The sequence below is a fragment of the Stenella coeruleoalba genome, assembly GCF_951394435.1.
Source record: "Stenella coeruleoalba genome assembly, chromosome: 5".
Classification (NCBI taxonomy): domain Eukaryota; kingdom Metazoa; phylum Chordata; class Mammalia; order Artiodactyla; family Delphinidae; genus Stenella; species Stenella coeruleoalba.
The window spans coordinates 53654511-53670012 of record NC_137150.1 but is presented as its reverse complement, the minus strand read 5'-3'; the positions used below and the strand labels follow the sequence as shown (position 1 = coordinate 53670012).

At 33.8% G+C, this 15502-nt stretch overlaps 1 protein-coding gene across 9 annotated transcripts in view; it reads right to left on the bottom strand.

The window, feature by feature from the left end:
• Positions 1–15502, bottom strand: part of NAALADL2 (N-acetylated alpha-linked acidic dipeptidase like 2) — a 1497545-nt gene that overhangs the window by 564346 nt on the left and 917697 nt on the right. For all 9 annotated transcript variants that reach the window (XM_079922501.1, XM_079922499.1, XM_079922500.1 and 6 more), the window contains one exon: positions 279–429. In XM_079922501.1, the coding sequence (XP_079778627.1) occupies positions 279–429 (151 nt within the window). The remainder of the gene's footprint in view (positions 1–278; positions 430–15502) is intronic.

The window sequence follows — 15502 nt, the reverse complement described above, 5'->3', positions numbered from 1 at the left end:
ATGGTGTTAATTTATCTTATCAGTCAATCAATAATAACACATAAAATGTTTTCTCTTGTTATTGAGACAAAAATGTATTGCAGGCTTTTTAGCAAGTTTTATTCCAACAAATGGGTAGTCTACAATTTTGGGAAGATAAAACATTCACTTTTAAAAATATGGAGTGCTAAGAATTCTTCAACTTTACTATCCTTTGATTACTTTAGGTAGAGTGTACTTATAAATTACAACCTTGTAGTGTTTATAAAAGAATAATAAAAGATTAATAATGAACTTACCAATACTTGGATAACCAGGTGTAGACGGGTCTCCTCCTGGATTCAGTGACACCATAAAGGTATCATAGCTAAGAGTTGCAGTCTTTGGTAAATCACAAGGATCAATATACAGAAGAACACCTCCAAATCCAGCCTTTTCCAATAAGGAAAGCTAAAAGAGGAGAACAAATTATTAAAAATGTCCTCATATACATTTTTAGTTCATATATGGACACTTCATAAATGTCACTACAATTAGATGACTCCTTTTTCTGTTATTGTTTTCTTTTAAAATAAGTCGAAACTTCTGATTTTCTCATTATCAAAGCCCAGACAGAGAGTTATCCTACTGGCCTCTTCCTTTTTCCTCTGTTCAACAATATTTAAGCTGCATTCTTATAATGTTTATATTTGATTTCAGTTGTCTGCATTTGGAATTTCTTCATTTTTTAATTGTCCAAGTAGATTTGGAAGTTTTCACTTTCATGAGATTAACAAAAAATCTACCACAGACAAAGTTCCATTGTAAAAGGAGAGCTGTTCCGACCATTATTATATTCTTCCCTAGAGCAGAAGACATCCAACAGCATTTTGATTTATTTTCTCCAAGGCTGAGACTGCCACACCAGTTGTTAAAATGTTGAAATCTTTCACGTGGTTTGGCAAACAGCCACTGTCCTGAAGCTCCTGAGGGCCCCCACTAGTCACTCTGGTCTCTGCCCTGGATGTCCCAGTCAGACCTCTAAGATAGAGCAACTAATGGGTATATACACAACAAAGTAGTGGGCCTCGTTCTAAATGGCCAGTTCCTGCTTTGTCTCTGTCATTAAATACTTTGAAAATATCCCAATTACCTCTATGAACATACTTAATGCAAAGGTTCCGCTCTGTTCTTAAGTACACAATAGAGAAGTATGATGGGGCAGATGAACTTGACATCCCAGGTTCTCTTTGTTTTAACTTATTAAATTAATTTTGGTGGGTAAAGATCTTATTCATCTTAGTGTGACTTACATGATTGATATAAGTCACAATCTTGATATAAGTATGCTATGTTAATTGCATCTTTTCAACTCCTTTAAAACTGTTCTGTTTCCATTTTTAAACAAGTAATGAACAAGTATGGATTTTTATAATAAGAAAAAAAAAACACCAAACACTGAGAACCTAAGCTAAGTATAATGGACTCACATGTATACCTTCTATAAGAAACCACTCTGATCAGACTTCTTTTTTTCCCCATCAATGTCTTAATGAAGATAGGGAAAAAATTCAGGGAGAGAGGAGGAATGAGAGACAGAAAAAGAGAGAAAATAATATGTGAATAAAGGGCGAGATTTAAGACTGATGCTCCAAATGCAGGGCTGAAGTCCTTAGGGAGGATTTCTAATGTTTGGATGCTGAAATTGCTATTCTCAAAAAGAATGATCAATGGAATGATTTTCAATGTTCTGCTTACTATAGGAGAATATATCAAGAAAAAAAATGAACTTCTCTAGAAAGCAATTTTTTAAATATTAAAAATTTCTTTTTTTATTACTAAAGCAATTTGTGATCATTAGCGAGAAAGATATACATGTCAACAAAACAAAGCAAAACAAAAAAGCAAAAGGCAATCCCATTATCTTACCTGTCAAGAGGTTGCAAATGTTAACATGTTGGTGTTTCTAGATCCTTTTACTGGGGCTTATGCACATTCACACATATATTTACAAATAAATCTATGATAAATACTATTTTGCAATCTTTATTTTTCACTTAACAGTATATACTAAACATTTGTCCATGTGGATAAGTATACTTTTGTATCATTTTAATAGCTGTATACTGTGTATGAGTGATATAAATAATATTATATAAAAAGGCCATCAAATGTTATGTAACCAACCCCTGACTGTTAATCAAATTATTCAAAAATTTTTTTATATTACATTGGAACAAAATTCCTTATATCTAAATCATTGCACAAATATCTATTTTAATCAAGTGTAGTTTCACAGGTCAAATTTCTAAGTCAAAGTATTCCTGTTCTTATGATTTTCTTTTTGTAAACTAATTTCCATTTAGAAAAGCTATAAAAAGTTATATTCTTACCTGTAGTATATGTATTTGTTTCCCCTCATTATCACCAACATTGAATATTATTACTTTTCAAAAGATATTTGTCAATCTGGCCAAAATTTATTTCTCCAGAGATCTTTAATTATTAATGAAGTTAAATTTATTTTTGCTTGTGATTTTGGCAACTGTATATTTTCTTCTGAGAATTACCTGCTTGTGAAAAACTATTTTTACAATTCCTGGGCCATGTATCCATTTGTAACTATATAATGAGTGTTGCTGTTATGCAGGTAATATGCTGGCATTGGGATATGAAGGTAAGTAGGAGAAGGTCTTTGCTCTTAGGAAGTTGAGTTTACCAGTGGAATGACGAACAGTTTTCAACTTGAGTACTAACTCCAATTAACTGACAATGAATGGACGCCGGGAGAAGGATTGTGAGGCTAGATTCAGGTTCAGTGGAAAGTGAGTCTATGAGAGATCACTGCTTTGGACAAAGAAAGGGAAGTGATAACCAACAAATTTTTTTTTTAATGTGCTGATACTGTTTTAGTGGAAGTCAAAATAGCTTCAAAAGTATCTTCTAAAAAGGTAAATATGATAATTTATTTAATGTTTATGAAACTTAGTGGTTAAATTTATCTTAGTCAAAAATAAAATGCTAAAGTTGCATATTTTGTCTCTTCTGATTATATTTGGAAATATGTTGAGATCCCTTTTATAAGGAATATGTACCATGATATGTTTCTATACCTAACGGCTGATAATGAAGCAATGTGGTTTAATAGAATACTATCTTTGGCCAGACTTGATTACCTCCCTACACCTCATAAGAGACAGCATTATATGCGAGATGACCCCCTCTTCCCATCCTCTGCCTATAACAGTTGGACCTGAGGTGGACACCTCTTCAACATTGTCAAATCTGGTTCCTGATGCCACCCCACACTGACCTTCATAGAGCTCTTAAATAAGTAGTTTAATTCAGTGACTCAATTTCAGGAATTGTCTATTGCCAATGACACTGGCAACAGAAGAAACTGCTTACATGACATCAAATTTTAAAAATGTTCCTTTGCATTGTTAACATTGCATTTTGAACTTGATGAGGTGGAGGTTGCCTAAAATGCTCAAAAGACCTTGTATTCTGGTGAGATTACATTTTTTAAAATACTTCCAAAGGCAAGCCAAGGCCAAAAGGATGAAACCAGCTGTCCTTGGGCTGTCTGATTGCAGACTGTCCCTGGGTACACAGGTGAAAGTTATTAGCTCTGCCTAGGACCTCTTACAGCTTGAGACTTCGATTGACGATTATATTAGGGGTCTAATACATGAAAAGAGATGGCTAGTGTAAGGCCAGATTCCCTATATTAAACTTCAACTGTCCTTTGCTTCTCTTTCTCAAGTATATATCTGATAAGTTTGGGGTTCTTTGTCATACTTACCACCTTGTAAACTAAGACAACGTTTGATACAAGTAGGACCAATCAGGACTTGGAATGGAGACACCAAAAATGAGTCAGGCAGATGGTGTTGGGCCTGAGTGTTGTGTGCTCATGGAGAAGCAGGCCACAGCCACTGGCTAGTGTGGTGCACTGACCCACAAGGCTGTATTGCCCTGGAGGGGCACCATTTCCTAATTCACACAAAGCACCATATGAGCAACTGGCTTCTCTGTTCAGAATCAATTTTCTGACATGTGCAAACTAGTCTTTTCAGAATGTAGAAACCATGAGCCTTGCCAAGGAAAGTGGCAACTAAAAAGGAGTGGGAATTCAGAGGAAACAAAGATGAGAATGGGCAAGAGAGGGAATGGCACGTACAGACCTCAAGTCCAGCTGTGTGCCTTTCGCTTGTATTGGGTGAGATTCTCCTCCCTTTCTCTGAGGGTGCTTCGGTTATTTGCAAATAAATCAATCCATAACCAAGACAAATGAAAAAGCATGAGACGTTTCATTTGATGGTACTGGATTTTGGTACCAACCCTGACACTAAATAGCTATGTGACAACTCATATAGTTTTTCCAGGTCTTTGTTTCACCATCCATAAAATGCAAGGATTGAACAACATTAGCCTCAAAGACCCATTCTGTTCTCAATTAAAAACACATGTAGTCTAATTCTATGATTTTAAAATTGTTTAAGGAGACATTTATTGTACTTTTAAATATACTGTCACACGTGAAATTTGCTTTTAAACTATTGGCAGGGATACCCTCCCCCAAAATAACACACTTTCTATGATTAATAAATATTTTTCAGGTAATTTTTATGATATGATTTCATATAATATATAGTATGAATATTTTAATTTTGCATTAAACTTCTGTTAGGGACAGAATATAGGGGAAACAAAAACACTTAGAATCTGTCCATTGAACCTATTCTGAGTTACTGAATTGATTCTTCCTTTTCAGTATAAATCAGTACTAATTTAAATATAGTACACTGTGAAGTGTTAATTTCATCTTTCAAAACTATTTTACAGTGTTTATACCCCAAAACATGTATGACAATTGTAATAAATCACGCAGTTAAATGAATAATATTTCAATGCAGCTATCAACCTTCTGTCTAAATTGGAAATATTTCTACTCTACTCTAATAAGTACTTCAACTAATATTTTATTTCTAGGAGAGAAGTTAAATATTGCATAAATTTACTGACTATGTTTATTCAAAATGTCCACCAGTGATAATTACTAGTCTCCACATACCTAAGGATTGCTCCTCCTCTTCAAAAAAAATCATATTGTTTCCATGAACATAGGAACCATTAAACCAGCATCCTACTCACATGCCTCCCACCCTCTTTTGTTTAACTCAAAGAGCCACTAAGTGCTGAGCCAACATGATTCTTAAGTTTTTATGGGTGCTAAAATCTCAATAGGCATGAGGTATCTGAGATAGATGCTAGACTAGTAACCAAGAAATGGTCCTTAGTAACCCCGAGACACTTTTCTGTTTCTATACAGTCAGTCAACTCCCTTCAAGCTATGTCATGGCTTCACATCACCTGAAACACTTCTAATGCCCCCAGTCTCCAAAGTGAAATTTTATTAGTATTATTTTTTATCCTCAGTAATTAAAAAGGATTTGATGGATAACTTTGATAGCACTTGATTATGACCTGCTTGAAGACAGTAACCTTATACCTTCATTTTATATCCCTAGTGCCTAGTATAGTGCCTGGCAACAAATGATTTTTCTATTGTTGGGTTAATGAATAAACTAGTGTATGTACCAATGAATGAATGAATGAATGAATGAATGAAAAACATATTGTATACAGGTACAAGTGTATTACATGAATGTTATTTTGCTCTACTGTTCAACTCCACTGGCTGGAAAACTTATTAAATAAATTCTTTTGTGACATCTTACATGTGTTCATTAGAACGTGAGATAAGTATTAAGCCAGCTTGTTTCTGAAATAAAAATAAACATGTTCAACTAAGTGTGTTGTCTTTTTATACTTCTGTAAAAATACATAATAAAATAGGTCTATTTTGTTTTGATTTTTGTTTTATTTTGTTTTGTATGATGTTTTGTTATCTAAGGATAGCGATAAAAAGCAGAAACTAGCCCCCAGGGATTTGAACATGTGGATTTGTCTTATTGACAGGGTCTTGGAGATAAAATGTCTTTGACCAAGAAATATGATCTCCTATTTCTTGCTGTGAACCATATTAATATATTTTTCCTTGTGTATAGTATATAAAGCTATCTGCTGCCAAATAACCACCTCTGAAATAAATGGTACTACCAATCCGTGGGCAGGACACAACAATCTTACAGAACAAACCTTACAAAATGAAAAGCTCCTTGGGAATTACTCATTCAGGGGTAGTAGTCTGGCACCTGAAAATGGTCCAACATAGGTTTATATTCCCATTGCCTTGGACAGACAGCATATGTGAACTGGGTGGCTGCATGGTATTCAGATATTCAGGAAACAATCATTTAAAGAAAAATCAAAGCCAGGGCCAGTAAAAGAGAAAGGACCCTTCTCTGATTCCTACCACTTAACTTCTGTACTTAACTGGCATCTACTCTTACTTTCAACCCAAATGCCTTTCCTATTCCAGGAGGATGCTGTTGCTATTGTCATTTAGACAATCCACTCCTTCAGTGTCCAACAAGGGAATACTGGCTGAATTCCACAGTTAGGCTCTAATCCATTTACAGATGCTCCCAAGTTGTTGACTCACCCTTTTGAACCCACTGAATGTGAGCCTTGCTCTTTATTTTCACTGGTCACAATGCAGGAGTTCCCTGAACTACCACCTGATATCAAGAACTAAAGGAGAAAGCTTGTGGTTTTCTCTGTAATCTAGTCTCATCAAAACATTGGCTCAGTATTAGAACCATTCCTCTGGCCTCCATAGCCTAGAAAAGTTTCCTGAGCCTTCATGTGGAAAACGAGAACAAATATAACGTAACGAGACAAATTTGATTTTACAGATAAAATTAAGGCCTATTGTTATGGGCTGAGTTGTGTCTACCTAAGATTCATAAGTTTAAGTCCTAACACCCAGCACACCTCAGAATGTGACTACATTTGAAAATAGGGCCTTTAAAGAGGTAACTAAGGTTAAATGAGGTCATATGGGTAGGCTCTAATCCAATGCAACTAGTGTCCTTATAAGAAGAGGGAAAGACATCAGAGGTCTGTGTACATACAGAAAAATCACATGAGAACACAGCAAGAAGGCGGCGATCAGCAAGCCAAGAAGAGAGGCCTCAGGAGAAACTGAACCTGTCAACACCTTCATCTTAAGTTTTCAGCTTCCAGAACTATGAGAAAATAAATCTGTGTTTAAGCCACTCAGCCTGGAGTATTTTGTTATAGAAGCCCTAACAAATTAATACATTCATATATGATAAATATCTGTCAAACTTTATATAAAGATTCAGGAAAATCATGTGATTAGAATCTAGGTCTTCTGAGCCATCTTCAGGCCAAATCAAGTATTAATTGTACATCTACTATAAACCAGATACTGTCTCACAAGTTATTTGCTGATTTTTATTCAAAGCATTTGATATAAGTCATTTCAATTCCCATTATATAGTTGCTGAAATTGTGATTAAGGAAGGTGAAGAGCTTGACCTGGGGTCAGAGCTAATAAGTGGTAATGCCAGGGATCAAACAAGAGTTTTCTGAATTCAAGCCTAGTGATCTTTCCACTAAAGCACACCTTTTCTTTAAATTATACATCCATCCTTTACAAAGACAAATAGACTAGCCAAAGGGTGAATTTATAAAACACATCAGATGCTTCTTGCTGTGATCTGCTTTCTGAGAAGATACTAAAATCAATACTGTGTGAATTGTATGACTGTTTATTTAGAATGCTAAGAAGACCTGGATTTTTACAAAGTGCCATAATGGGAATTAATATGTATTAAAACAACAGAATGTGGACATTTTAGATTGAAGATTCATGGCTATAATAACAGAAAAATAACAGAAAAATAAAAATACACTTTTAAAAACCATGAACTAACATTTCATAGTACATTCTTACTCACTTAAATTAAATAGTTCTGGAACATGTGAAAAATAAAAACATTGAACACATAATATGTGATCATTTCTTAAGCAGATATTTTGACTTCAGGGCTCAAATTTTATGTTGTTCTTTCTTCTTGAAATTGTTTTCCTTATTAATAGGTTTGTTGTTTGGTCCTTTAATTATGTATTGTATCATTAGGATGCCATTAAAGAGATTTGTAAGATTCCTGTTTGCTTTGTTATATTTTGTTATATTTTGGAAGTAAACTCATCTTTCTTTGTCAAAAAAAAAAAAGACTATTATGGTGAGGACTATTCACTGTAATCAGACTGAGTATATCTGAAGCATAATCACAACATTCTTTTTTTATTTCACTGAACACCTTTACTTGGATTTTAAATTGCTTTACTTGATGTATCCAAAGTTATTTAAATAATTATAGTAAGATTAATAAGAAGCAATGACCCTCTGCTTTTGTAAAGAAAAAACCTGAAGTTATTCAGAAAGTTAAGCCTGTTGTCAGAGTTCTAAAAAGAGTCCTCAACTTTTATCACTAGATTACAGGGGAGGGAAAGAAGGAGGGAAGAAGGGAGGGAAGGAAAGAAGGAAGGGAGGAAGGGAGGGAGGGAGGGAAGGTGTCCTATTTTATAAGGTATTCTCATGCATATATTTTTGTGCTTTAAACTAATATCTCATTGTGGCCTATGGGATTATTCTTATTTCACAAATGAAGTAATCATGGGATAAAGATGATTTTATCAAGATCACATAGTTAATCACAGATTTCAGACTAAACGAATGTGTCCTCATAGTTTATTTTCCTGTGCTTCTCCCATTAAACCATATTGCTTTCAAATAATGAAAAAAATTGTGACTCTGCATTTTTTTGTTTTTTAAAGTTCATATTACATATTTGACAGCCTTTGCAATGTCTGCTGCATGGAAGAAGTCTATTAAAAAAAACATCTTTTCAAATATGATGTTATTTTTCCAACTGTAGCTTCAAAATATTGAGGAGAATGCTATAATTTATTTTCCCATTCCTCACTTTTCCTATCCATTGTGGATCCACCTATGCAGTATAGATCCATTGCTCCAGGTTCTAGGTTGAGAATACAATGACAGAGTAGGGACCAGCAAGCATTAACCTAAATCGTTTTATTTTTAGTGAGAGGAAACACAGTGGCCTGGGGTATTTTCCTCTGCATAGGTGGTTCATGAACTGAAAACACTAAAGGGTATTTGTCCTTATCAATTTCTCTAACATGATTTCATTACTGATAGCGAATATTAAGAAAAAAATATACAATTGTTACTAGTAAATATGTTGCTGATATTACCAACTGCGTGTACGTCTCTTTCCCTTTGTAGACGTACTGTTGCTTTTCATGTTCAAAAGGAATGGAAAAGAATACTAACACTATATATATTTAGAAATGAAGTCATAAAGACATAAGCTTCTGACTTACAAACTTAATATTTTTTGTGCTTATATATGTAAATATATGAGAGAGGAAGAGACAGGCAGTGGAGAAAGAGAGCATAGTCTCACATAACCACATGCATGAATCTCTGAGATTATGCAATTTTCTAGTTGAATAACAAGATCAAGAAAAAAGAGCACTTCACATCATTTAGTCTTTGAAAATGTACTATTTTTTAAAAAATTTAATATATGCTACAAATGCTCTTAACTAAGAGCATATTTAACTAAAGCCATAATGAATAGAGATAAATCCATGTATAATACATAATAAAGATAAAATATTTCTACAAGTGAATCTATATACAAAACAGAAACAGACTCAGACATAAAAAACAAACTTATGGTTACCAAAGGGGAGTGTGTGGGGGGGGGGGAGGGACAAATTAGGAGTATGTGATTGACAGATATGAACTATACATAAAATAGATAAGCAAGAAGGATTTACTGCATAGCACAGGGAATTATATTCAACATCTTGTAATAACCTATAATGGAAGGTAATAAAAAAACTTAATCATTATGTTGTATGCCTGGAACTAACACAATACTGTAAATCAACTATACTTCAATAAAAAATAAAATATTTCTAAAGATATCTCAGAAATTATTATGTTTACTGACAATCTTCTGATGTTTCAATGTGCTGATATTAATCACTATTTAATATTCTTATTTCTACTGCCTACAAAATTGCTTCTTTAACAGAAATATTAAACAGACCTCCCAATTTTCTTACACATAAAAAGGAAAAAAAACATTGGTGACTAGATGTATGTATGACATTCAATCTTTTCTAAATTTACAGCATTATGACTCATCATATAAAATTTTTAAAAACAAGTCAACTTCTGGGAGTGTCATTCTTTAGCTAAAAATTTTATATGTATTTTCTCCAAGGTGGGTGGATGTGGAAGAGACACACAGGAGAAAATTAAATGAATATTAACATAAAAAAGACTATGTCAAATTACTTTTAAAAATTTACCATGGTAAAACTTCTAATCTTGCACTACCTGCAAGTGTTACATGATATCTGAAGCTGTTAGGAATACATCTGAATTTATTGATTTATTGTTCTGTAGCTTGGTTTGTAAGCAACATGGTGGATGAAAAGAATAGCAAGTCTTGAAGTGGACCAGCCATTAGGTAACGGATGCTGGGCATGCCACAGCCACAAAGTTCAATTTTCTCATCCATAAAAAGAGATGACATTTGCCCCGCCAATCACACAAAATGACTGGTAGATTCAAAGGAGGTAATATGTCTGAAGGATTTTGAGAGTGTAAAATGCTACATAATGTGTGAGGGTTTTTATTTTCTTTTGTTTTTCAAGGGAATGATAAGGAAGAAGAGAAGGTAGAGAATGAAGAAGGTTGATAATTGAGGGAACGCAATTTCTTTGCAATTGTCTGTGGTTAGAGAATGGTATCAGGGAAAAAACAAAAACAACTAGTTAATCTGAAACAAAAATTTTTCTTGACATAAAAATGATGAAATTTCATGAATTTATTTCCAAAAGTAAATATTCATATAACTTTAAAATACTGCTCCACTGTCTATCACTTATTACCAGGCTGTTTTTTGTATGTTAGATTGGAGGAACCATGAATAAAAAAATCCTAAAATACTCCAAGTCATAATTTTTTTTCCAAACTGCAGTAGGCTTTTAAAATTTTTATAATCCTATTACTTAAAATAGTAGCTTACAGCTTTAAAAATTAGGATAATGATTATTACATTTTCCTTACCTATCAAGGAAACATTATTTTTGTTATCCTGTTATTTTTTTCTCCATTAAAAAAAAAGGCAGTCTACTTCACAGAGACAATTTCTCAACCTCTCCTGAAATTAATTCATTTAATTATTCAAAACCTAAGATTTTAGTCAGGCATAGGATTTGTAACCAGATGTGAACAGCTGAAGGATGTTCTTACTCCAGGACAAGGTAAAGGATTACACATACATGGACATGGATTCTTTGTAGCTTCTTTTAGGAAGCAAACCTGATGCATACGTCTTGCAGATAATTTAATCAGAATAGAAATAACTTCCATATTATCCTTTCTAACGTCATTAATTAGAAAGATTTATACTTGTCAAACAAGGGTCAGAGTGCACATCTCTTGTCCATGCAGTTTATAGATCACCATTTGCTGTCTTCGCAATTCTGTCTGGCAGAAATTGACAATGTCGTCTTACAGTGCAAATCCATCAGGGGTCACAGCCAGAGTTTCCATTTCCCTGGCCCTGGAAAGGCTTTTGATTTTCTTGAGAATCACTACTCCCTTTTGGGTAAAGAAAACATTATCTATATATTCAGTCAGATTTCAGATATTTTTAAAATAGATATCAAAGGTGCATCTGACTCTGAGTTACCTTTCAAAAACTATAATAACTGTTAAATCAACCTGTTACATTTTTCATTATCTTATATACGATATCTTATCTAAGAGTATAGTTCAAAGTGTTATTTCAATGGACTGTATCCCAGGTGACTGAGGTAACTATTGCAAACTTCCCCACTTCTTTCTCTCTCTTTTAGTACTATATTAAGATAAAATGATGGGCAGAGAACATGTCCAGTTTAATGCCTGAGTGCATGGAAAAAAACAAAGTTACTTTGGATGCAGTGTTCTCAACTAGCTCCAACATGATGAACAGCATTAAAATACCACTGAACAAAAAGACACAGAAAAGAAACAGGTGTGGAAAACTGGGAGAGAGAAAAACATTATCACACTGGCCTTATGGTTCATTGCTTCTTTCCACATGGGTTCATCACAAGGGAACTTAAGTCTCTCTTCTCTCGTGAATGTTTTCCTATAGAGAAATATCTATCCCATATGAATACACCTATATTTTATTGAAGCAATACTTAAGCAAAAGTGATTTTTTAAGCCAACAAATCTACCTTCCTAGGCATTTCTAGAACCTTTACAAGCTATTGTGCACATCAAATAGGAGTAAATAATTACTTTGCTTTCTCTTTTAATTGAATAAGTTTTGCTCATGTTGTGATAACAGATTTATTTGAAAGTGAATGTAATTTGTTATAGAAAGCAGCTTTTATAAATGGAAACTTCTACAACAGAATATGGTGAGATGTTTAAATATTAACCAGACATACTGCTCACTGTCTGCACTAAATTTCAGAAACTTACTACAAATTAAGTACATACTTTATTGCTGGATCTTGCTTACCAGTGGTAAGAAATCCACAATGTTTAATTCTAATTAAAAATGAAATTGAACTGCAATTCCCTGAAAACAAGGGCTGATCAGACTCAATAAGCTTTACTTAATTGAATTGCTCATAGACAAAGAAAAAAATGCTTACATTGTTAGCGAAATATATGCTTCCAAATCTTTTGCAATTCTATTATATTTTCTAATGTTCACAGCTGATTATATCCCATATATATGTTTCAAACTATTTAAGAGTCCAGGAATATACCACTTACCTTTATCTTTAGTATTCACATCTTCTATATGTATACTTACTAGGGCTGCACTGTAAATTACATAGTTAAACATTTTTTCTTTAATTTTCAAAGAGATATAAAGAAAACTATTATTCTTCATTATATTTCTTAAATTGGATTAGTATTTTTAAAAAGGATTTTCCCAAATGCCTGACTAATATTATTTAATTATCACAACCACCACAGGAGACTTTTGAGATTACTCTCATTATTTTTATTATTTGTATTTGATTTTTGTTTCTTCAGCTTAAGAAAACTGTTTCTCTGTGAGGTGTTGTGATTTTTCCTATGGTTATGAAGCTTGTAATAGTGAAAATAATAAAAGTGTTTTTAAACTAATAGGAAAACTGAAAAAATAAACTGAACATGAATGAAAAGTATACTGGTGAGCAATAGCAGAGCAAATGATTCCTTACTCCCCTCTCTTTGTGTTTTCAATTGTTTGAGATCACAATGGTCCCAACATATCTAAGCCCAGAAATGAAATGGCTTTATCTTCAGAAACAGTGTTCTTTGGATATGAGGTTGGATTAAGGAGCAATGATTCTAAAATAGTCTTAGACAATAACTCTATGTAGCTCTGGACATCTATGTAAGAAGAGACATTGCAAAAATTGGAATTGCCCAGCAATGAAATAAACATGAAGACTTCATCAAGAGATAGAGTTTATGATGGAGAAATGTCCATCTGTCAAGAAACTCATAGAAGTCACACTGGCACTGAGCAGAAGTTTATCTAAATCCATTTCTCTAAGAGTACGTGCCTTGTACAAGTCAAATAAATAAGACAAATGTGATACTACATGATAATATTTTGAAACAGGTGTATGCAAAATAGTATCACTGTCATAATTAATACTGCAGTATAATTTTTATTAGAAGATCTCAAAAATGTTTAAGAGAATAAAAAAATGTGTTCATGTAATAAAGTTGGATGAACACATTAAATCAGAAAATAGAAAAATAAAGTAAGATAAACAATGAACATTAAGGTAGAAGAAAAAATTAAACATAAATTTTTACCCTGAAAGGAAACAAATGAATTATCAGACACTAAATCAGATGTTTGAATTGAATCAAAGGGAATAATAACCTAGCAATATGTTTTTCTTTTTTCTTTTTTTTTCTTTTACAAGAAACTTTCTTGAAACAAGACAAGATTGGAAAAAAGAAGATAATCAAATAGACATCTGGCCAACTAAAAAAGGCAGAAGAGGCAAATTCATATAAAACATCTAAAATTAAAAGCAATTTTAATTAAGATTTGGAAACGTGTATTTCTTTAACATTGTAAGCTTTTTTATTTGTTTATGAGAAATTCAATTACTTTGTTTCAGAAATAAATTAAGTAAATTAAAGAATAAAAAAATACACTATAGAATGATAAAAATATCAAAGAAATAGATAAAGGATATGGCATAAATTTGAATGCACTAAACAACATAATGGCAAAATAAAAATACAGTATAAGACATGCAAGATAGAACCCTACAAACAGAATTATATGAGAGATCTACCTCTTTCAGAAATGAAAAAATTCCAAAAGCCAAATATGTATGAATATACAGGAATTAAATAATTAATTACTGAACTTGAGATAGAGAATTGCATTTCTCATAGAGCACACATCTACCCACCAATAATCATTTACATGAACTTTGTCAGAAAGAAAACCTTTTAAAAATTCTAAAAGCTAGACCTTTATTCACCATATATTTACCATACTCCAATCAATTTGAAACTAATAGTAAAACCATGAACAAAATTAATTTATTCCCAAATAACTATGGATCAGAGAGCAAGTGAAAAGCATCTGGAGCACAATAAAAAGTAGAAAACATAATAATGAAACTTTTGGGATACAGTGGAAATTACATTCAGCAAAAAATTTATAGTTTATATGGTTTACCTAGGAACTTAGTTCTCATCTTAATAAATTAGAAGAAAAAACACAGGGAGGACCTTCAAGATGGCGGAGGAGTAATACGTGGAGATCACCTTCCCCCCCCCACAAATACATCAAAAATACACCTACATGTGCAATAACTCCTACAGGACACCTACTGAATGCTGGCAGAAGACCTCAGACTCCCCAAAAGGCAAGAAATTCCCCACGTACCTGGGTAGGGCAAAAGAAAACAGAAAAAACAGAGATAAAAGAATAGGGATGGGACCTGCACCTCTGCGAGGAGCTGTGAAGGAGGAAACGTTTCCAAACACTATGAAGCCACTTCACTGGTGGAGATGGGGGGGTGGATGGGGGGGAAGTTTCAGAGCCATGGAGGAGAGCGCAGCAACAGGGGTGCAGACAGCAAAGCAGCAAAGCAGAGAGATTCCCACACAGAGGATCAGTATCGACCAGCAGTCACCAGCCTGAGACCTTGTCTGCTCACCCACCAGGGCAGGTGGGGGCTGGGAGCTGAGGCTCGGGTCAGACCCCAGGGAGAGGACTGGGGTTGGCTGTGTGAACACAGCCTGAGGGGCCTAGTGCGCCACACCTACCCGGGAGGGAGCATGGGGGAAATCTGGAACTGTCTAAGGCTCAATAAACCATTGTTTCAGGGTGCACAAGGAAAGGAGATTCACTGCCTAAATGAGCTTCATAGATGGGAGAGAGCTGCGGCTATAAGCTCAGACACCAGAGATGGGCATAAAATGCTAATGCTGCTGCTGCAGCCACCAAGAAGCCTGTGTGAA